The sequence below is a fragment of the Eucyclogobius newberryi genome, unplaced genomic scaffold (genome assembly GCF_026437365.1).
Source record: "Eucyclogobius newberryi isolate DKJ021-1_F unplaced genomic scaffold, fEucNew1.0.hap1 SCAF_5, whole genome shotgun sequence".
NCBI classification, from domain to species: domain Eukaryota; kingdom Metazoa; phylum Chordata; class Actinopteri; order Gobiiformes; family Gobiidae; genus Eucyclogobius; species Eucyclogobius newberryi.
In genome coordinates, this window is record NW_027316167.1 from 17,090,765 (window position 1) to 17,112,011 (window position 21,247).

Sequence of the window (21,247 nt, forward strand, 5' to 3'; positions counted from 1 at the left end):
CTAAACACATGATGGCCTGCTACATATGTGCTTTTAAGAACTGCTAAATGCTCCACAAATGAAGTTTACTCTTGAGGCTGCTGGTGTGGACATTGTCTCTTGTCTGCACCCCCAACAGCTGCAGCCTTCCCTCTTCATCCTATAGCCGGCTCTGCCTCTCCCCGCTGCACCGTGAGTGACAGCACATGTGCGTGGGGTCCAGGGGAGGGCGGCTGCTGAAATTCAAGCCCCCTGTTTGACTCTGAGACATGGGCCAGCAATGGACAGGGAGGAGCTGGGGAGACGGACCGGGGGACACACAGACACAGACTGCATCATTGACAAGAAAGAGCGAGAAGGAAGGAGAGATTTGTGTTTGAAGGAAAAGTTTCGGAGCAGTGGATTGTCATCAGAGGCTGTTGTTGAGGATGGAGGGGCGGATGTTGTTGTTGGCGGTGCTTGGGAGTCTAATTAGTCAGGTAAGGAAATTTCAAATTGAGTGAAAGTTGCTAAATATTGTGTTATGATTGATTGATGAAAGCGGTTAATTTGTGTTTTTGTAAAATGTCTGTCAAAGTCATGGTGGAAAAGTTGTTTTAGTCTCTGCTATCAATTACAAAGTGACACTTCTTGTTATAATATGACACCTCAGCTTTGCCCACACTAAATCAGGTGTGTTTTTTCTTTGGGGCTTGACAGAAACCGGCACATTTGTCGTGGCTTAGACTCTGCTGCTAAACTGCAAACACAAGTAACTGTATAAGTTTAGCACCGTATGTTACATACGCTGTTCAAATACTTGAAAATAGTTGAATGCACATTTAAGAGGTAGTTTGACTTGATTGATACTTGATAGAATTTGTGGTATTTAGAATGAATCTATAAGAATATCTAAGTTAAGTGCAGATTTTAGAATGCGTTTGTATATTCTGATGTGTGTCCATGTTTGCTATCATGACACCTGTTTCTTTACATCTTACTTCACTCATTATTTCAACTATTACTTCTATTTATGCACTTATTTGGTGTTGCCATGATACTACAATTTCAAATTTGATTTTCCCCCCAACCTGAAGGCTTGCTACCCAATACTCATTTTGATTCCATATTGTTGCAATGAAGTAATATTTTTAAGAGAATAAACAGAAACAGAAAAAAACTCTTCTTATACTTTCTTCATTATTGCCATGTGATCTTATTCATGTTATAGTTATGTATCTCAAGAAGACCATTCCAAAGCTATTTGGGAAAGGTCCAGTTTTGTCCTGTTTTTGTGATTTTCCTGTATAGATATTGATTCAAGTGAGTATCTAGTTGTGATATCTCGTTTTTGTATTGATTACAATCTGGGAATGGATATGTTTGACAAGCCTAAATGTTGCATCCCATTTTTGTTCTGATGTAGACTTGGTTTCCAGGTTCCAGGTTTAGTTTGGAGTTTTGTCCTGGTTTTGTCTCAATTTTGATGTTGTGAATGTGGCAGTGTGAAACTGTTCTAGTCTCCTCTCTCTGGCCAATAGGTCCATTTGATCCTCACTTCCTGTCTCATCTGCTCTTAGTTATCACGTGCCCTTTCTCCAGTCATCTCCTCTAATATACAGTTTATGTTTCTACCTGAGTGAAATCCTGATGGAGTGATCTTGGTTATTAACAGAAGCTCCTAAACAGGCTCACTGCAATCTGCGCTCTGGGTTGATCCAAACTTTACAGCCTCATGTGAATGTACAATGATGAAGTGATTTGAAAGGTACCAGACTCCAGATGTGCTCGGAGGTCCTGGGTCTTCATTAGTGGCCTCTGTCAGCAGACGCCATTATGGGATGTGCAAAGGATGGCAATGTAAACTGACATGTTGACCACAGCACTCTCCAGAGCCATCGGTCTTTCACTGTGTTTGGAGAAACAAAGGGAGTCCAGGTCAGGTTTGTTGAGTGAAACAGCAGCCAGTTACTTTCAGAGTAAGACAAGGATTTACTCTATGGTACAGAAAAGGGGGCTGATTATTTGGTAGCACTTTTACGATCGCTTATGTCACACAAAGGATCCCGGATTCATGGAGTTCACATCCACCACATTTGGCACAGTCAAAGACACTGTGTTCTGTTTTAAAGCATCTCCCCCTTAATTGTCTCATGAACAAATTGTTTTATTTTAAAAAAGCTAATAACTGGGACAGAATTGTCATTGACTATTTAAGAGAAAAAACTACACTTGGGAGAGGAAAGCCAATGACTCTCACTAAACTAACAGTAGCCCAAGCAAGAGGAATCCTTCTCTTAGTTTAGACACCATTTTTGTATAAAATTGAAATTGAAACATGAGTGTGGAGGCCAGCAAGACTGTAACCAGAGTTCAGGAGCTGCAGTAAACTACTTCAGCTCTGATTTGTGATGCTGCCGTGGGTTTAAGTGGCAACACCAAATGTCACAAGAGCTACTGACACATTAAGGATAAATAATGCTAAGTAAAGATTATGCTTTGGGGGATAACAGGTAAAAGGAAGCAAAGAAAGCACTTTTACTCATCGATCAGATAGTAAAAAAGTGACAGTATCATAAATACTGAAATAAAATAAATAATTTGGACCATAAGCAGCTGGCACCTGTTGGCTCTCGGTTGAGCTTCATTGCTCTTCTTTAATTATGAGGAGCTGTTCTAGTTGTTCTGAGCGCGGTGCTCAGACAGGCCTGCTGCACGCTGGAAGTGGGCAACAGACACAGCTGTTCCCAGATGCATACGTGATGCCATTTGTCCCGCTCTGTAATCCCCTCCGCAGAGAGAGGAGTGGGCGCTCCTGGACCATGAAATCGCGCACAAATCACAAGAGTGTTGCAGTGGCCAGCTGGTGCTGAGGTCTCACTCATCGGAAACAATCAGTCAGAGGATTTAGAACCTGACTCATAGGACTTGTGTGATACCTGTGGAGTCTGAAGGGGCACGTACATTATGATCACATCATATAAAAACTCACAACAAGTCTACCTCCACTCCTTTCTTTGCCTTATTACTTTTTATAGACTGTGGCGTGGAGGAGCCAGTAGTGACAGTTGTTGTTAGCATTCTTCTAAATAAAGTGGGTCAGTTGGTGGGCATGGCCAGTTGGTGTCCCCAGTGAATAATGTGTTTATAAAGGAATTGGCTTTTGACCTGTTATAAGCAAAGTTTGTTGAAAATTTAATATTTATAGCCTTAAAAAGTAAACTTTCTTTAAATTTATATTAAAAATGTGTTCAGACGGGAAAAGCAGATATATTTGCTCCCAGAATAAGCCCTGTGACTTTGTCTGCTGAGTGTGGCAGGAGCAGAAGAGTCCAGGGGACACCTGTGTGACCCTCGGCAGCAGGGACGTCCTAAAGTCACTGTCTGACCTGACCTCCACATTCTTCTGAGAGCCACTAGATTTAAAACTGCACAGCCTACAGATTTTGCCACTTCAGTTTAAGTGGTTAAGAAACATCACAGATGTGTTAAAAAATCACTGATGCGAATCATTGATGGTTCACGGAACGCCAAAACTGTAAAAGCTAAGTGTAAAACAAGAGAAAGCCTTTTGTGTCCAATACTTACATTTGTGTCCAACTCATGAGTAATACTCATGACACAATGTGCACTGTACATGTTTTGCAGACCTGCAGAGCACATACTGTGGCCATGTAATTACACTCTCAGTTCCACTGACCGCTCCACCGTATTAAAATAGGTAAACAGTTGTGTCTCAAGAGAGCTTTCTGTTGGAGCGTATCATCCTCAAACAAGCCGTCCATACTTTGTGAGGGTTTGGGGTGAAAGGTGAAATGTTGTAAAAGGACTTGGGAAAAGCCCCTTAAACAGCCCAATCTGTGTGTGGCGTCTCTCCTGCTGTCAGAGAACCGTCTCATCAATCTAATTGATAACTCGATACTTTCTAGAGTTACAGCGTCCTGCCTGGCAAAAGCATTAGACTGAGTCTGTAGGCCTTTGGTGGAGGCGTCGACAACCGGGGCATAAATAAAATGTGTGATGTTACAAATACAACTTATTTCTTGGGCGTTTTAGGTCATTTTTTATATTCCTTCAGGGCCCTGGAAGGTGAGAGAAGAAAGAGTGTTTTTGAAATATGTAAAAAAGTGGAAAGTTCTCCATTAAGAAACCCAAGAGTGTTCATTGATTTTGAGTAAAAGAAAGAATACAGCAGTTTTTATGCTAACGGAATAAAAAATAAATCCTGAGACAATCTGTTTTTTTTGTTTTTTGTTGAGATTGTTTAATCATGATTCATTGCTTTTCTGTTTAATGCAGTTCTATGCTCAAAGACTTTTCCTCACCTTCTTCTCCTATTGGTCAGCCTCAGTCAAACGCTGAGGAGAGTGGTGAATTCAACCAATTGCAATGAAGTAAGGAGGTGGCTTATTTCATTATTCTGTGCCTATGACAGGTCAGACTAATCATTGAACTAAAATGCCGTTTAGATACATGTATAACGTCACACGAGGAAATGACCCAGTAACACAGGGGTGTCAAATTCATTTGGGCCGCGGACCGAATTTCGACGCTCAGGCTGGGTCACGGGCCGAACATAACGTAAAACATAAAACTATTAAAAATATAAGAAATAGATAGCTTTATATAGCCTACGCTGTTTTGAAGCAATTACTGGATCGATTAAAAAAAAATTACATAACGTTTGTTCTCATAAACTGAAATGTGTTTAGAAAAACAAGTGTCATTTCACCAATACTGTGCTTCAGTTTATGTCATTACAACTTCAAAGTTGATCTACAGTTCTACACAGAGATAAACATTTGACTTTATAACAAAATAAACAAAAAAAACGTTTAAATGTACTAACTAATATTTCCACGTCTGTGTAGTTATCTGTACACCTGAACTGACACATCACTAAACTTCTGCTCAAAAGTGCTTGAAGTGCACTTCTCCCTCGGTAGCTCACACAGCAGTGCAGCAGAGCCCCGTGGAGGGAGCAATTTTCTACTGATTTTTAAACATTTCATTTATATTTACAATACGTATAAATACACCACATAAAGTCAAAATTAGACAATCATAAAAACCTGTCATATGCACTTTAATGACAAATAAAAATAAACTTACTGGATGAATTGTGTTCTTGGGTAAAATGATGAGTGCCTTGACCAAACAAGAGCCTTTATCAGAACATAGGCCACTTTATTATTTGAGATAGACACTTCTTCACGGCCTACAGTTGTGAATGTCTATGTAAAGATGCCCAATTGTAAAATGAGCAAAGAAAGTGTGAAAGTGTTGTTCATTAACTGCTGTGTTAAATGTTGGACTCAATATTTTACTCAGTAGGCTTCTCAAAGCGTTCCCCCTTCTCAATAGTCTTCTTACTTTCAATTGAAGTTTCACTATTAGATATGTAAGTTTAATTCCATATTGTGCAACATTCCAGGCAAAGCATTAACATCTTCATGGAGACAGACATGTGGTTGACTCCTCCACAGAACAGTTGAATACTGCACCTTCAAGCGCTTCAATTAAAGGACTACAATAATGGAAGATATCGTTGCGTACTCTGCCCACATCTCCTCGTAATGTGTGTGTCAACATGTAAGTGTGTAAATGACGAGGGCTACACAAGCCATAAAGGTATGAAAGTAAAAAAAGGGCCTGGTCTAAGATTAGCCTACCCTTTGACTCGGCTTGCAGATGCCAGGCGTCGTTGCCATTCCTTCCTGAACCATCCAGCCGCGTGCCAAAGGGAAGTATATCAGCGTCACACCCTAGGGACTGGGCAAGGCTTCAGTCGGGCCTGTAACAAAATCAACGACTCATAATATGAATCCACCGCTTATCTCAAAGAGGCTGCACCCTGCTTCTGTCTCTGGTCCTAATGGACATTCACTACTTTGTGTGCAGTGGTCTGGAATTGGACACAGGCTATTATTTATTTTATATTTGTATTTATTTATTTATTTATTTTAGAATTTTGTTGTTTTAGTACTTATTTACATGTTGCTTTGCTCATGTAACCAGTGTTGCAAAAATAGGCATAACCAGCATCACATCACAAAAGTACCAGAATAACTTGTGACATCAAAAAGTTGTAAAAGTTGGACACGTTGTATAAATCAGTCAAAGTTTCAGCTCTGAAATAAAATGACCTCAATGAGCATTTATATTCTATGGATTTTCTTATTTTAAGCAGAATAGGATTCTCAAAGATTTTACAAAAAAACTTGACTGTGCCATGTTCTCAATGTGAATTACTTAAGGTTTTTGTCAACTAAAGTTAACATAGTCCGTCAGACGCGTGGGGGCCATTCATTTAATAGATCCATGATGGGGCGGAGTATAGCATAAAGTGATGGCAGCATTTACATTACATTACCAAAGACAACTTTGTAAATTCCGGAATATTTATAAATGACTGCATATGAGGAGGAATATTTATAAATGACTGCATATGAGGAGGAATATTTATAAATGACTGCATATGAGGAGGAATATTTATAAATGACTGCATATGAGGAGGAATATTTATAAATGACTGCATATGAGGTGGCATTTGGATTTATGAAAAATACTGCTGGAGTTCATCTTTTAAATCCAGTGCAGTAATAAAACAGTTCATTCATCAGCATCCGGTTCTGTGCTGTAGCCTGTGTAAGTGTGACAAATATAGACAGAGCTTTTTGGCAAGGGAACACTTCCTCTATATGGTTTTATAGATCTCCTCCTCAGCAGCTAAAACCTATGAGAAAATGTGCTGAATCAATTTCATTCCCACTGGAGAGATATCAGAGGAAGCAAGTTAATGTTGTGCATGTTACAAATGTGGGGGTGTTTAATGTTGTGCATGTTGCAGATGTCAGTGATGTGTGAGAGATCATGTATGTATCAGTGGAATTCCTACTGCGTTGCAAAGCCGTAAGGTGACCCCAAAGTCCCGGTCAGGTGCAGGGCCTAACATAAGGGGGAATTTTGTATTGGTGAGGGGGAATGCGGGTGGGAAAGCACAGCCTCTAAATCCATGAACGACAGCTGCAGCAGAGTGCATTTCTCACATGTGAGTCTGTGTGTGTGTGTGTGTGTGTTGTGGAGCTGGGCTGTGAACTGATCGCGGTTGTTTGTGTTTCCCTGTCTTGAGATTAATATGGCCGCAGTTCAAAAGGAGCCAACAAAGAAGTGTATCAGTGAGTGAAACCCGAGGAGGGGGACCTGTGTGCCCCCCTGCCCCAGACAATCCCATAGATTCCACATTAGAGACAGACCGAGGCTTAAAGTGCTCCCATATGCCCCGCCCGGTGAACGCAGCGGCCATGACTCCTGACATGGGTTTCAGCAGCTGCACAATTCTATAATGACATAATTTGTATCTTTCATGAGAAAATCTATGCTGGATTTGAAATTTAGATTATCTGCCTCACTGAGCATGTCTGAAGGATGCACTTTCCTGTCACTTATCCTGCACACTTTATTACACTCTATGTTTTTTGGAGCCATGATAGCTGATGCTTTTTTCTTCTTCAGGCCTGGACCTCATCACAGACTCACCAAAGACACTCAGAGCTTCACACAATGCACCCATGGAGGAGACACAGCAGTGGGCGAGTAAAAAGAGACTGGATCATCCCTCCAATCAGAGTCCTGGAAAACAGCAAGCAGGTTCCAGAAGATCTTGTCCAGGTACAAAAGTCAATCTGTGGTTAATTTAAACTGAAACGATGTTGATAATAGTCCAGATAATAATACAGTAGTCTTCGATATTGTCTTTCCACACATGATTGATTAATTTTGTGGTGGTAAGCTACTAATGTAGCCACAGCTGCCCTGGGGCAGACTGACAGAAGTGTCTGCCCTAGTGTCAATCTGTGCCATCGGCTCCACCGCCACAAATCACTGTAGGAGTGTTGCAACAGCAGTAGGGCAGTATTGCAATAAAAGGCAGAAACCTTTGCAAAAATACCTGAACTCTACAGAAATAATGAATACAAATGTATCTATCATAAACGGGTAAAAATTAATAGTATAAGTAGAACATTTACCAAAATAATAATAATATGAACTTCCTATCTGTTCCTTATTGCTGTCTTGCCTCTGTTGTCAAATTATATGATTATTAATGTGTTATTGATCTGAGTGACCTCTTAAATAAAGGCAGTAAATACAATTTCAGACTGTGGTCTGAAATTGTATTTACGTAAAAATACTGAACTGGTTAGAACTGGTTAGAACTGGTTAGAAGCATCCCTGATATATTCTCTTGTAAATTCTCTTGTGACAGCCTGTGCATGTTTTAGTTTTGATACAGTAGTGGTTCACATATACACCTGAGACAGTACGTCAGAGCCAGGGACTGGTAAACGCATACATAGAGTTTCTTAAGATTATAAGTTAGTTTAGATTGTCATTTCCTGTCTTAAGTCATGGCCTCTATAGGCTTCAACTCCAGTCCCAAAGTCCCAAACTGTCAACACTCACATCTGGTGTTACAACATATGGTTTTCATTGCTCTTTCCCGAGTGGCTGTGATGTCCACCATTCACTCACTCGTTTCACGCCGTTTTTAGATCAAATCGGACAAAATCTTCACCGGCGAGGTCATCTACAAACTGGAGGGAGCTGGAGTGGACCAAGAACCTAAGAACTTTTTTGAGATTGACGACAAAACTGGGGTCATCCGGAGCAAGCGGCCACTGGACCGAGAGAAACACAGAAGCTTTACGGTATAAGAAATGACTCGCGGTGTGTTAAATCACTCCAACATTTGACACGTACAGCTGAAGCATGTACTGTACCTAAAGCAAGAATGTATTGAATGAGCCGATACATGTGTTTGAAAGCCGCCCTTCGTGTTTCTGCCTCTGAACATACATCAGTGTCTGGGACAGCGGTAACAAACATTCAAAGGTCAGACTCTAAGGACCTTAATGGGCACCCAGGGAGAAACCTCAGGATGTCTCAAACCAGATGACTCGTGATGTAACTCGCAATAATGAACCAAACATCCTGCACGTTTTTCCTCACACAATTTCCCCACATATGTCGCGCACTTGTCTGCAAATGGGGGGCGACCCGTTAGCTATTTGATTGTTGTTGGGCACATGATTTATCCCAAAGAAAACAAAAAACAATCTCATGAGTATTTCTGAAGTGTTTTTAAAGTGCAAGCATGTGTGTCCCGTGTGTTGCAGCTCAAAGCATTTGCGCTGTCCCCCAGTGGAGAGAGACTTGAGAATCCCACCACAATTGAGATAATGGTCCTGGATCAGAACGACAACAGACCAAAATTCACTCAAAATCAATTCGAGGGGTTGGTGGCGGAGTTCTCGATTCCAGGTATGCCACTGGTTATAAATGTATTGTAGGTGCTAATTGTTTTTGAAACTATTATTCCTTTATTTAGTGGTAAACGTTAAACATGTGTGCATGCCTAAACCTTTGCCATATGGCCTGACTTATTCCCCAAAACATCTCACATGGCCTGTTGCTTTTTCTGAATTCCTTTGATGTCCCTTTGATTTTCATTTCATTCATTGCATTTGGTCAAATATCTGATAAAGGAACAAGCTCATTGCAGTGTAAAACATGATCGGAAAGCCATAATTCCCTTCTTTTGTGTCACTTCAATCATAGGACGTCTGGGAAGAACCTATCAGTTTGTACCATACTCACAAGTACAAAAATAAGACATGATTTGTTTACATTTTAACTGATTAAAACGCTTAATTACTTCCCCCTCCAAAGAACACAGGGAGGATATTCAATTTGTTTTCCTCTGTACATCATGTGTCGTAGTAATTCTTTAGTAAGTATACATCTTTTTTAGTAGTTTACCTCCTACAATGAACCTTTCATTTGCAGAAACTACTCAGTTCATATTTTCTTTCCAAGCTTGTGTACTCCCAGGTCCCTGCACCCCCTGGTTTGGAACCCAAACTAATGTATTGATCCAAATCATTCTTGTCCTTTCCTCAATTGCAGGAATTATCACACAACGCTGCATTAGAAATATTGTTTTCCAGGTTTTTTAATGCTTTCCATGTATTTACAGGAACGTCGGTGATGTCTGTGTCTGCTGAAGATGCAGATGACCCCATGACTGAAAACGCTATGTTGAGCTACACAATTCTGTCCCAAGAGAGTGTCCCTGCCAACGCCGTAACCAAGACGATGTTTGGGATCAACAACCAGACTGGAGCAATTTACACCAGAGACGTGGGGTTGGACATAGAGGTAGTTTCAGCTGGAGTCTTGCATGAAGATAAAACGGTTGCAGGAATAATCAAAACAATTTGTAATGTGTAGCTAACTGCTCTTCCACATTTATCTAGATGTGTAAAAGGGAAGTTTGTGTAAAGTTATGTTTGTAGAGAAGGGACCGAAGTGGAATATGTAGAACGATTATCATTCAGATTTAAAAAAGCTGGTCACAAAAAAGACCAAACTTTTTTCCAGCCCATAAGTGAAGAGCCGATGATTAACTCTGAGTGAGTGACAGGTAGATTTAACCAGACACAGTGAAGTGTGAACGTCAAAAGCAGGAGCAGGATTGAGTTACCTCTTCATGACTGATAGCTAGTCTGAGGGCCAATAAAAGTTGGTCAGAGGGCCACATTTGGCCCCGAACAGCAGTTTGGATACTTCTGTCCTTGAGGGTTAGAGTCCTTGAATGACAATGTTTATAACTGTGAATTGTACGTTCTCATGTTTTTTCTCACTAAATTGTTATATTGCGACATAGTCTTGAGGAAACATAGATCTAACATCTGACTAAACAAAGAACTTTAATTATATTTTACTCTTAAAGTGATTAGAGCCATGAATTTGACAGGTCTGTTACTTTTTTAAACATGTCACATTTACATTTTAATAATACTTTTAACATTTCTCAGCTGCCTGCTGGTAATTACAAATTGCTTTCTGTTTTAGGTTGTCAAAAGCTTCAAGCTGAAACTGCAGGTGGCTGATATGGGAGGCATGGGGCTGACAAGTGAAGGCGTGGCAGTCATACATGTAGCCGATATCAACAACCATGCCCCTCAGTTCAGCCCTGTCAAAGTAAGTGTCAAACAACAACGCAGTATTGATTAACAGCATACATAATTATGCAGTAATGTGTGGATCAAAACTCTGCAGTACAACATGCTGGCTGTGGAAAACAGACATGACTACGAGGTCGGCCGGGTCAATGTAACTGACAGAGACGACAGAGGCACAGGAAACTGGGAGGTCAAATACTCCATTTACAATGACCCACACAGAAGCTTTTCCATCACTACAGACCCCTCCAACAACCAGGGCATACTCACTGTGGTCAAGGTGCGTCTGGCTGATGGACATGGATGTTTACAAAGGGTTTAGGTCTGGGGTGGCTCTGGTTTGTTGGGTCATTAGAGCTGGGCCTGGAATAGCCTTGTTTTTGTGAGTGAAATGTTAACTTCAGTCAAATCATTCTGAAGCCTTGTAAAAGCATTCAAGCAGCTCTATCTAGTGGTTGAGTTTTAAAATACATCACATTTTCAATTTGCGTATGTGGAGAGCAGTAATACTCCATACATCTGTTCTTTTGTTCTTTAAGTATATATATATATATATATATATATATATATATATATATATATATATATATATATATATATATATATATATATATATTTATTTATATATATATATATATATTTAGAAGAGTTTACAGATTTTTTGGTTTACTTATTGTGAGTACTCTTACCTCTACCTGGTTTGAACATTAATTCCTACTGTATTGTTCATTAGTCAGTAAAATTTCAACCATTTTACACCATAGTAACACATTGTTGCTTCTTTATGCGCTGCAGCCCTTGGATTATGAAGCACAGTATGAGCACACCCTGATTCTCACTGTGGAGAATGTCAACGCTCTGAGTAATAAAGCTCCTAACGTCCCCGAGAGCTCTGCCACAGTCATAGTGACCGTTGTGAATGAGAACGAATCCCCACATTTCAGAGAAGATCCCATACAGATTGTGGTGCCAGAGTCTGTGGTTCCCGGAACAATTCTCAAGTCTAACATTGCTTATGATCCTGACAATTCAGAACTAAGGTGAGTAAATACATAATAATAATTGTATATTTGTGTGTATCTATACATTTCTAAGTACATAATTAAAAGAAACAACAGAGAAACTAGCTGAATGTCACTGAAGCCCCATCATACAGTGCCTTGGCCTCAGTTTTCCATAAATAATCTGCATAATACCTTTTAAGTTTTTAACATGTTATGCTTTTTTGTTGCAGGTATGAAATCAGTAGAGACCCGGAACGATGGCTGGACATTGATCGAGTGACAGGCAACATCAGCGTGAAGAGAACGTTCAACATGAGGTCCCCACATGTAAAAAATAACATCTACACTGCTGCGGTCAAGGTCACAGGTCAGTCTGAAGAAAATACAGAGAAAATTAAAACATAAATAATGTGGTACTAACTGATAATATTAGTGTAATTTGCACAACCATCAACCTTTTAGACTCGGTTGCCATATATTTGCATCAATATTGTTTGGAAGATTTAGTCAAATAGTATGTTTTTCCTGCTTCTATGCTTACTATACAATAAAAGACTATTTATGAGGATCAAGTTTTAGTTAAAACATGAATTACATGAATTGAAAGAAAATCAATGTAGGTTTAACTGGTCATTGCTGATTTCTTGAAGATAATTACTGGCATGAGCCTTTGTCAACCACAACATTGATTAACAAGAAATATTAGTCAGAAATATTATGTATGTAACTTTTCTAATGAGGGTCCACCACCTGCTTATGCCTGAAATGTTCCTCAGTATGTCAGGTTTGTTGTCCTGCCATTACTGGACCTATCCACATGAAACAAAAACTGTAAGCAGGCCGCTGACCCACCACATGAAAATGTATATATTGATCCTCTAAGTAATTAAATTAGCTTTGTACAGTATTGGTCAACAAAATCATTAAACGTGTAAATGCTTCTTATGTCTTTGAATGATAATCAATAGAAACATGATTTTCTGTGATGATGATTTTGATTGTGGACGTATTAGAAAAAAGAAAAGAGAAGTTCATTTACCATCATTACTGGACCAAATAACAACTGTGGTAATGTCGTGTCATTTCTCTATCAGTACTAAACAAAACATATGCTCTGTGCGTGTTTTTCCTGTGCAGATTCAGGCGGCGTGTCCACGACTGCCACACTGACCATCACTTTGAAGGAGACCAATGACTTTGCCCCTGAGCTCCACCCCCTGAGCGGCACGGTGTGTAAAGACGCACGCAAGAAGAACTCAGGCTTGATTCTGACGGCTACTGACAAAGACCTCTTCCCCCATGCCGCACCATTTATCTTTGAAATGCAGGAGGAGATGTCCATCAACTGGACTGTCATTCAAATAAATGGTATGAAATGCATCCCTTCAATAGAAGAGACTGTAAACTGAAAATTAGGTTTGGTGAAATAGTCATGTCTCTTCTATAAAAACTGTTAAAAAGAAGACTGTTTTTAATTATAAAGAGGCAATAACTACTCCAAAACGATTCTTTAATTATTTAAATAAGGATTGCCTGTGCCACCATAATATAAATCACTGAAACCTATAGCATATTCTTCTTCAGGCACTCATGCGATGCTTCAGCCGCTGGTGGACCTGGAGACAGGAGAGTACGCGGTGGCCGTGCTGGTGTCCGACTCGGGCAGTCCAGTGCTCGGTGCTATAGCCCAACTCAACGTCACTGTGTGCCTCTGTGATTCTTTTGGAGACTGCAAGTCAGAGGCGGGGGCCATCTTTGGGGCCACAGTGGGAATAAACTTCATCGCTCTCATCATCATCATGGCCTGCATCGCACTTCTGCTCTGTAAGTAACTGGTCAAATGTTCTGCAAACTATTAACAAAATGGTAAATCATGAAGAATAGCCTACTTTGGATTGAAGACGTTCAAACTTTATATTCATTCATCCCTGACGAAAATGTTTGCACTACACTTCCACTGCTTGAAATGTAAACCTCTCTAAAATGTTGTGTTTCTGCTGTAAAATATGAATTATGTTGTGATACAGTGCTGCTCCTTCTGGCTGTGGCCATAACCTCTTGTGGAGGACGGCGTCACATAAAGAAAGGAACAGGCCGTCTGCTTATTGGAGATTCAGAGGACGATATCCGTGACAATGTTCTCAACTATGATGAGCAGGGTGGTGGTGAAGAGGACGAGGTATGTTTTAAAATATGTGACTTTTATGCATTATTTTCATATTTGCATTATAGACAAATGTTTATTCATTTTGATTTGTAGAATGCTTTCAGCATCGATATGCTGTGGAACCTCCATGACGCTCCCTCCACCCCTGGCTCTCACTGTCCCGTCCCAGGCCCAAGAGGGAAGCAGCCTGTGAGGCGGGACGCACCGCACAATCTGCCCTCACCCACCTATCCCCGAAGACCCCCTGCGGATCCAACAGACATCGAGGACTATATCAATGATGTATGGGCCGCATTTTTTACTTTTAAGGACTGTTAACTATGGGCCTTTTGATGTTTTAACCATGTATAAAGTATATACTGTATTATATAACACATAATGTGGCAAGGAAACACATTCAAAAACATACCCTGGAGTCACAAATACTGATTTCATTAACTAACAATGGAAAGAGCCTTAACTAGATGAATTCTACTCAAGTCTGAATCTAAATATTTTGTATAATTGTACGAGTATGAAATATTTATTCATTACTCAAATTGGTAACGTCCAATTAACCCAAGGAATTACAATTATTGTCTGTGTGAACATACTAGGTCTGGGCAATTAATCATATTTTAATTGAGATCAAGATTCAATGTTTAATCGTCAATGATATGATTGGGTTTTTTAATTAAGCCAATCACAGTAATCCTCTGTCAGCAAAAGCATGCGGATTGAAGCTGAATATTTAGGAAGAGATTCGACTATGTTTTGTGTTTTTTGTGAAATAAAAAGCGATTCACTTTTTTGCCGTAGAACCTACAACACACTCATCTCGATTGACTGTTTTTGTTGTCTTCTATCAGGGCTTGGAAGCTGCAGACAATGATCCCAATGTGCCTCCTTATGACACAGCCTTGATCTATGACTTCGAGGGAGAGGGTTCACTGGCAGGAAGCCTCAGCTCCATCGCCTCGTGCAGCTCAGACGGAGACCAGGACTATGACTACCTCAACGACTGGGGCCCTCGATTTAAGAAACTGGCCAATTTGTACGACCCACGCTAAGGATGGAAAACAGCCAGAATGAAGGAACACATGTATGGCTTGAGTGTTTCTCTGGGAGCATTTGAAGAGTTTGTGTTGAAGGACAGAGAAGACAGAGACAGAGAAGCAAGAACCAAGGGAAAGTGAATTAAAGTGAAAACTGGACTTGAATATAATGTGCCTCTTATGAAGTTTGTGGGCTGATACTACTCCAATGGTCTGGTGGAAAACATTGTGACTTTCGCTCAGGAGATATTAATATTACACAGCTGTAAGGACAGAGCTGTGACCAGTAACTCACGCGTATTGACTGTTTCTGTTGTTTTCTCAGACATATCAGTGATGGAGCATTCAGTCTGAGATGTATAAACTTAATGTATTTCTTTTTCTTTTTTACAATTGATTTTATAAGACAAAACTGAGGTTTGATTTTCTTATTGTTAATCCTCCATTCCAGTTGTTTCTTTATTCTTTAAAATATCAAAAGAAAATGCCAAAAATGTTTTCACATTTCTGTGTTATTCATTTCAACGGAGGAATCACTTTTTTGTTTTGAGTTTTAACTGATTTACAAAATAAATGTGCATTTTTTTCTCTCGTATTTTTATTTCCTTGTGGGTGATTTGCAAGCTCAATAACCTTTCACAGCAGGTCAAAATAAGTTAGGATAATTTTATGCAAATACATTTTATGTAAATAACTTTACTACATTTACCCCAAGTTCAAATTTCAATCTCATACACTCACTTCAAGATTTAAAGGGTTTTCCAATTAGTTCACAGCAAATAAAATACACACAGTTCTCAAAGCTGCAGAGACAAACAGCCACCATATTGAAGATACGCTATTAGATATACTTCTATATACTTGGATGTTCTTAAGCACTAGTTACTGATATTTATTGACTATCCAGTATTCGGCAGAAAACAAGACTAGAATTAGACTTGTTTATATTACACTGCATTGAGCACGGTCAGTTCATCTGAAGGTCAGTGCAGTTGAGGATTGATATCGTCCTCTTGGTGTTGGCGAGGAGGTGGAGATGAATCCTCTCCTGTGTCTTGTTTATCTCTCTCTGCCTCCACCCAGCTCTGTGGAGCAATCATCTTCTTTGGGCCGTGAGGGGGAGGACCCAAAAGGGCTTCGATATCATCGTAGTTCACCACCTCACGCTCTAACAGGGCATTAGCCAACTGTAACACAAAAGGTCATGGTTTAATGCTCATTCATTAGGCTGATTATAGAGTAGATCATCTAGATTTACCATTAAAAGTTTGTCACGGTTGTCGAGCAGCAGCTTCTCTGTTTGTCTGTAGGCCTGTGCTATCAGCATCTTCGCCTCCTGAACATGAGAAACATGTTTTATATACGTTTTATTTTACACATTTAATGCATTGGTTCCATCATGCAATGATGGAAAACCATCAACCAAACCTCACCCTATTGAAAATATTGGTTTAAGCTTTATTTATTGTGTTAAGACATTGGCTACGTACATGATCCATCTGATGCTGCAGTCCTTGGCTAAAAGGGCGGCGGCCAACAGCACCTTGCTCTTCAGTCTCTGGGAAAGACACTTGCCCCACACTGTCACTCATGCCATACTGCTTTACCATGGAGTAAGCCACACGGGTCACCTTACGCAGGTCGTCCTGAGCTCCTGAAAGTAGTTCAATATTCTCAGTCCTTTGGTTCAAAATCATACAAACATATTTCTAAGACACTAGACTGTACTCGAGTAGTACCTGTGGTAACTTTGTTAAAGGTGATGGCTTCAGCCGCCCGTCCCCCCAGGGCCATGCACATGCGCTCAAACAGCTGCTCCTTCGTGAACAGAAACTGGTCACGAGGCAGGATCTGGGTAAACCCCAGAGCTGCATTTGTCCGTGGTGCAATGGACACCTAACATGTGAAGTAAAGAGTTATATGTCAGCATTAACATACTTTTGTTAGGTAGGTTACAACTTAAGTGTTGATTAGTGTTTCCTAATCAAATAAAGTAGCTCATCTTTAACAGTTTGGCAGGATTTACCTTCATGAGTGCCTCTGTGTGCTCAAGTAGCCAGCCAACTACAGCATGTCCAGACTCATGGAAAGCAACCACTCTTTGTTCCTCCTTTGAAAGGATCTTACTCTTCTTTACACTTCCTACCAACATAACAAAACAACAAATTTAATAGAATTGTATGTAAAACAAAATCATTTTTACTGCTGTACCTGCTATTACTCTTTCCACAGCGTATTCAAAGTTCATTGTATCGATGAACTTATGGCCTTCTCTAGCAGCATGCAACGCTGCTTCATTACAAATATTAGCTATGTCTGCACCTGTAGAAAAAAATACATCTCAAGTAGTAAAGAGTACCTTTATGATCAGAAGATAAACCAATACAATGTGGACAAACCACTAAAGCCTGGAGTGAGCTCAGCCAGGCGTAGAGAATAGAAACTAGCTGGCTGGTTTAGTTTAAGACATTTTGAATGTTGTTCATAGATTTCCTTTCTTTCCTGAGTGTAAGAAGGTACAGATATTTTTAATACAGCAAATGTACAAATACAACCACTGGATTGCTAATGTCATACATTTATCAAAAATATAGTTAATTTAATCATGTCAATAAATGTACCTGTAGAGTGGGCAGGTCAATGAAAATGTGTCTGTCCAGTCGACCAGGCCTCATGAGAGCGTTGTCCAGGATATCAGCTCTGTTGGTGGAGGCGAGTACAATCACATGATCTGTTGTTCCCATTCCTGCAAAGAAAGTATGTGTGTGAAATATGGTGTATTTATATAAATAAATATTTATTTACAAAATAATTGAGTTCAATATACCATCCATTTCGACCAGGAGCTGATTGAGAGTCTGTTCCTCTTCAGTGTTAGAGAAGCCGGACATATTGGACGAGCGCTTTTTCCCCACAGCGTCAATCTCATCAATGTACACAATGCACGGCGCTCTGGCACGGGCCTCTTTGAACAAACTCCTCACTCTGGCAGCACCTAAACCTATAATAAAAAGACAAATGTTAAATTTAAAGATTTGACAAATGCATCGGTGTAATTTAAGTACAAAGTTTGCTGTGAACACTTACCTCCAATGACCTCCACAAACTCAGAGCCAGCCATAGCCAGGAAAGGTACCTGGGCCTCAGTAGCAACAGCTTTTGCCAGCAGAGTCTTGCCACAGCCAGGGGGCCCCAGCAGCAGGGCACCTTTGGGCACTTTAGCTCCAAGCTGTAGGTATCGATCTGGGCTCTGACAACACATATGTTTTATAGTCAATGACTGTCAAAACATCAACAATTTTACACTCTAAATGATCTTACTTTAAGGTAGTCCACGAATTCCATCACTTCCATCTTGGCCTCATGCATTCCAGCAACATCCTTAAATTTCACACCTTTCCCTGATTTTCCATCAACAATGGTAAACTTTGCCATTTTCAATTGATTCTGGAGTCAAAATAATGTGTATTTATATGCATGAAAAAATCAAACATAGCAAAATATTACTTGAAGATGTTACTCACAAATGCACTAAATCCACCTTCCCTGCCTCCCATGCCAGCCAGACGGAAGATATACCAGAGAATGGCCACACCAATAGCTGCCATCCCAAGAGCATAGAGAGCACTGCAAAACAAGGTTCTTGAATTAGACTAAAGCTGATTTTAGTGGTAGAAATACAACTCCAGATTCAGTCATTTTGATGTAAAGTAATAAAAGCAACACATTCTTACTTTCCAAAGAATCCAGTGCGTTTGTAGGAGACTGGAATTCTATCCTTTGAGTCAATATTCAACTCTTCTTCAGCGGCTCTGAGCTTCTCCTCAAACTTGTCAATGTTGGCGACCTGCATTCTGTACATCAATGCCAGCCTCTGTTCAAACATAAAGAAATTTGAAAAAAGCCAAGTTTCTGTCCTGTTTTCAAATCAGCACACATTGAACGTACAGGTCGCCCAAAGATAACGGCTCCAGGATGAAGGTAGATTTCGACAATGTCACTTTCAGGAACAACTTGTACACGTGACACTTCCCCCTTCGCCAACATCTCGTTCACAAAGTCATTCCAGGAGATGTTGCCACCGCTGGTGTTTATAGAGTTTAGCAAGCTCATGATGATTGCAATAAAAAACAGAGTTCGAAGACGTTCTTTGTACATCTGATTCTCTTGCTCTCGACGTTTCTTATCCTCTGAAAGCCGAAGAAGTTTAAATGTATGAACATATCACCAAACACACATCTAGTTGGAGCTAGGGACGTCACAATAATCAAATACTAGTGTTACGATTATTTTGAGAATTTTCAGATTTTCTAAATATTTCAGATTACTGACACCAAACAATTGCAATCCTTCATTCACATTTAGTCACATTGCAGAAGATCACCATTTCTATAGTATGTGACCAGCTTTATAAACCTTCTGGATGATAAAGTAAGTTACGTGACATAAACAAACACTTTACATTTAGGTTTACTTTACTTGCGCAAAGACTGAACGGAAATGATTTTGTTTTGCTTTTGTTCTGATATTATATATTTTTTGTTCTTACGATTATATTGTGATCTAAATCATCACAATTGTCGATTAACCAAATGATCTTAACATCCCTAGTTATACCTTCATCCTCTTCTGGAGTATTGCCCTTAGGACCACTAGTTTTTTTATTCTCCTGTCTTGACTGGGAGGTGTTGAAAAAATATCTTGATCCTATAACAAATAAGTTACAAATGAATGAAAAGGAACATTTGTCCACACATTGAAAAGATAAAAGATTGATTTACAGTACCTAACATGTTAATCAAACCAACTGGGTTCCTGAGCAAATGACTCTTAATTAAGTCTGCGCTGATTCCGGTCAATCTTGGACTCAGAGGTTGAAAAAGTAGACTCTGGCAGAAAATAGAAACATAAATATAGAATCATTATGTTAAGTACACAGTTTATATTGTTGTTCAGAGGTCACGTTAAAGACAAATGTTCTTACCTCAATAAAGTGATGGTTTGGACCCGATAGCAGGCGCTCAGACTTTGATAATAGAGTCTTTGTGACTTGATTTTGGCTCCTAAATAGGATATGTTTAACATTGTTGCTTGGTCCTTTCTTCAGAGCATGATGATACTTTCGTTCTGTCAAAGTCCTTATGAAGCACCTACAGTACTTTCTGTACAGTCCAGCGCCGTGATGCAGGACAGATGCCATGATAATATGCCCTATTTATCACTCAGATTGACATGACTAGCTGCTTTTAAACACAGTCGGTTCCTATCTCTCTTATGTGAGCGAAATAAAAAAAGGTTGCTATATTTGTCCTTCACAAACCGATTGCCTTTACTCACGGTTCTGCGTGACGAAAACTGTAAGTAAACTCGCATTCGTTAAAAAAACGACACGTCTGTGCACCTTTACAAAATTACAAAGTTACTTAAACCATTTTCATAACAGCGCATTGAGCTGGTGAGCTAATACATCCATGGCTACTCTTTCAAAACATTGGTTCTTCTTTGAGGCTTTAGCGCTTGGAAAAAATATACACAACTGACATTGAAAGCAAATACCGCCCCTACTGGTCAGGCGTGAGAAGCGCAACAACAAAGCCATTTCATACGGAGTCTGAGCAATAATGCAATTTTGACTTTATAATTGTAATTCTCACTTTAGTATTGTAGACACTTTATTCACGTGCTTCCTCTTTACTTCCGTTCTAATTTCAGCACCAATTTTAAGTAATAAACGCTTAAATATAAACGTATAAATAGCGTAATCAGCAAATTAATGCATTTTCCAGAAAGATGTCAGCAGAGGGCGCTATAAGTCTTTTAAAAACAGTCGTGGATCTATGGCGCTGTGTCTAACACATTTGCTCGCATAATTTGATTGTTTTTATTTTGCTAGGCCCCATGATATCATAATTCATTGGGGACATACTATCAATGTGCGTTCTAAAATATGTTTAAGTTGTCGTTTTGCTTACTAATAAAGGCTAATAAATGCCCCTGGAACTGCATAGCAAAGACCGTTTATCTCAAAAGTGTTGGCCTTTGGATATAACAAGTGCA

The 21,247-nt window shown here is 39.7% G+C and overlaps 2 protein-coding genes across 2 annotated transcripts; one reads left to right on the top strand and one right to left on the bottom strand.

Moving 5' to 3' along the window:
- Positions 1-190: 190 nt before the first annotated feature.
- cdh15 (cadherin 15, type 1, M-cadherin (myotubule)) lies at positions 191-15,718 on the top strand. Its single transcript, XM_072465560.1, has 14 exons — positions 191-458; positions 7,474-7,629; positions 8,514-8,669; positions 9,138-9,282; positions 9,998-10,179; positions 10,876-11,004; positions 11,083-11,265; positions 11,781-12,025; positions 12,220-12,356; positions 13,127-13,357; positions 13,574-13,813; positions 14,017-14,168; positions 14,250-14,438; positions 15,005-15,718. The coding sequence occupies exons 1-14, from the start codon at positions 408-410 to the stop codon at positions 15,203-15,205; spliced, it is 2,397 nt and encodes a 798-aa protein (XP_072321661.1). The 5' UTR covers positions 191-407; the 3' UTR covers positions 15,206-15,718.
- A 338-nt stretch (positions 15,719-16,056) lies between these two features.
- On the bottom strand, positions 16,057-20,473 carry spg7 (SPG7 matrix AAA peptidase subunit, paraplegin). The gene is made up of 17 exons (XM_072464967.1): positions 20,175-20,473; positions 19,977-20,079; positions 19,808-19,897; positions 19,139-19,380; positions 18,925-19,064; positions 18,715-18,817; positions 18,512-18,637; positions 18,278-18,440; positions 18,018-18,191; positions 17,812-17,936; positions 17,590-17,692; positions 17,402-17,512; positions 17,217-17,332; positions 16,930-17,086; positions 16,681-16,844; positions 16,449-16,526; positions 16,057-16,377 (listed from the first exon to the last, which is right to left on the bottom strand). The coding sequence occupies exons 1-17, from the start codon at positions 20,388-20,390 to the stop codon at positions 16,174-16,176; spliced, it is 2,415 nt and encodes an 804-aa protein (XP_072321068.1). The 5' UTR covers positions 20,391-20,473; the 3' UTR covers positions 16,057-16,173.
- Positions 20,474-21,247: the final 774 nt, after the last annotated feature.

Coding starts and splice junctions, on each gene's coding strand:
- spg7 (XM_072464967.1), bottom strand. CDS start 20,390: ATGGCATCTGTCCTGCATCACGGCGCTGGACTGTACAGAAAGTACTGT. Junction 19,065..19,138: donor CCGTTATCTTTGGGCGACCT/GTACGTTCAATG, acceptor ATGTTTGAACAG/AGGCTGGCATTGATGTACAG. Junction 16,378..16,448: donor ACCGTGACAAACTTTTAATG/GTAAATCTAGAT, acceptor TTTGTGTTACAG/TTGGCTAATGCCCTGTTAGA.
- cdh15 (XM_072465560.1), top strand. CDS start 408: ATGGAGGGGCGGATGTTGTTGTTGGCGGTGCTTGGGAGTCTAATTAGT. Junction 11,266..11,780: donor GCATACTCACTGTGGTCAAG/GTGCGTCTGGCT, acceptor TATGCGCTGCAG/CCCTTGGATTATGAAGCACA. Junction 14,439..15,004: donor TCGAGGACTATATCAATGAT/GTATGGGCCGCA, acceptor GTCTTCTATCAG/GGCTTGGAAGCTGCAGACAA.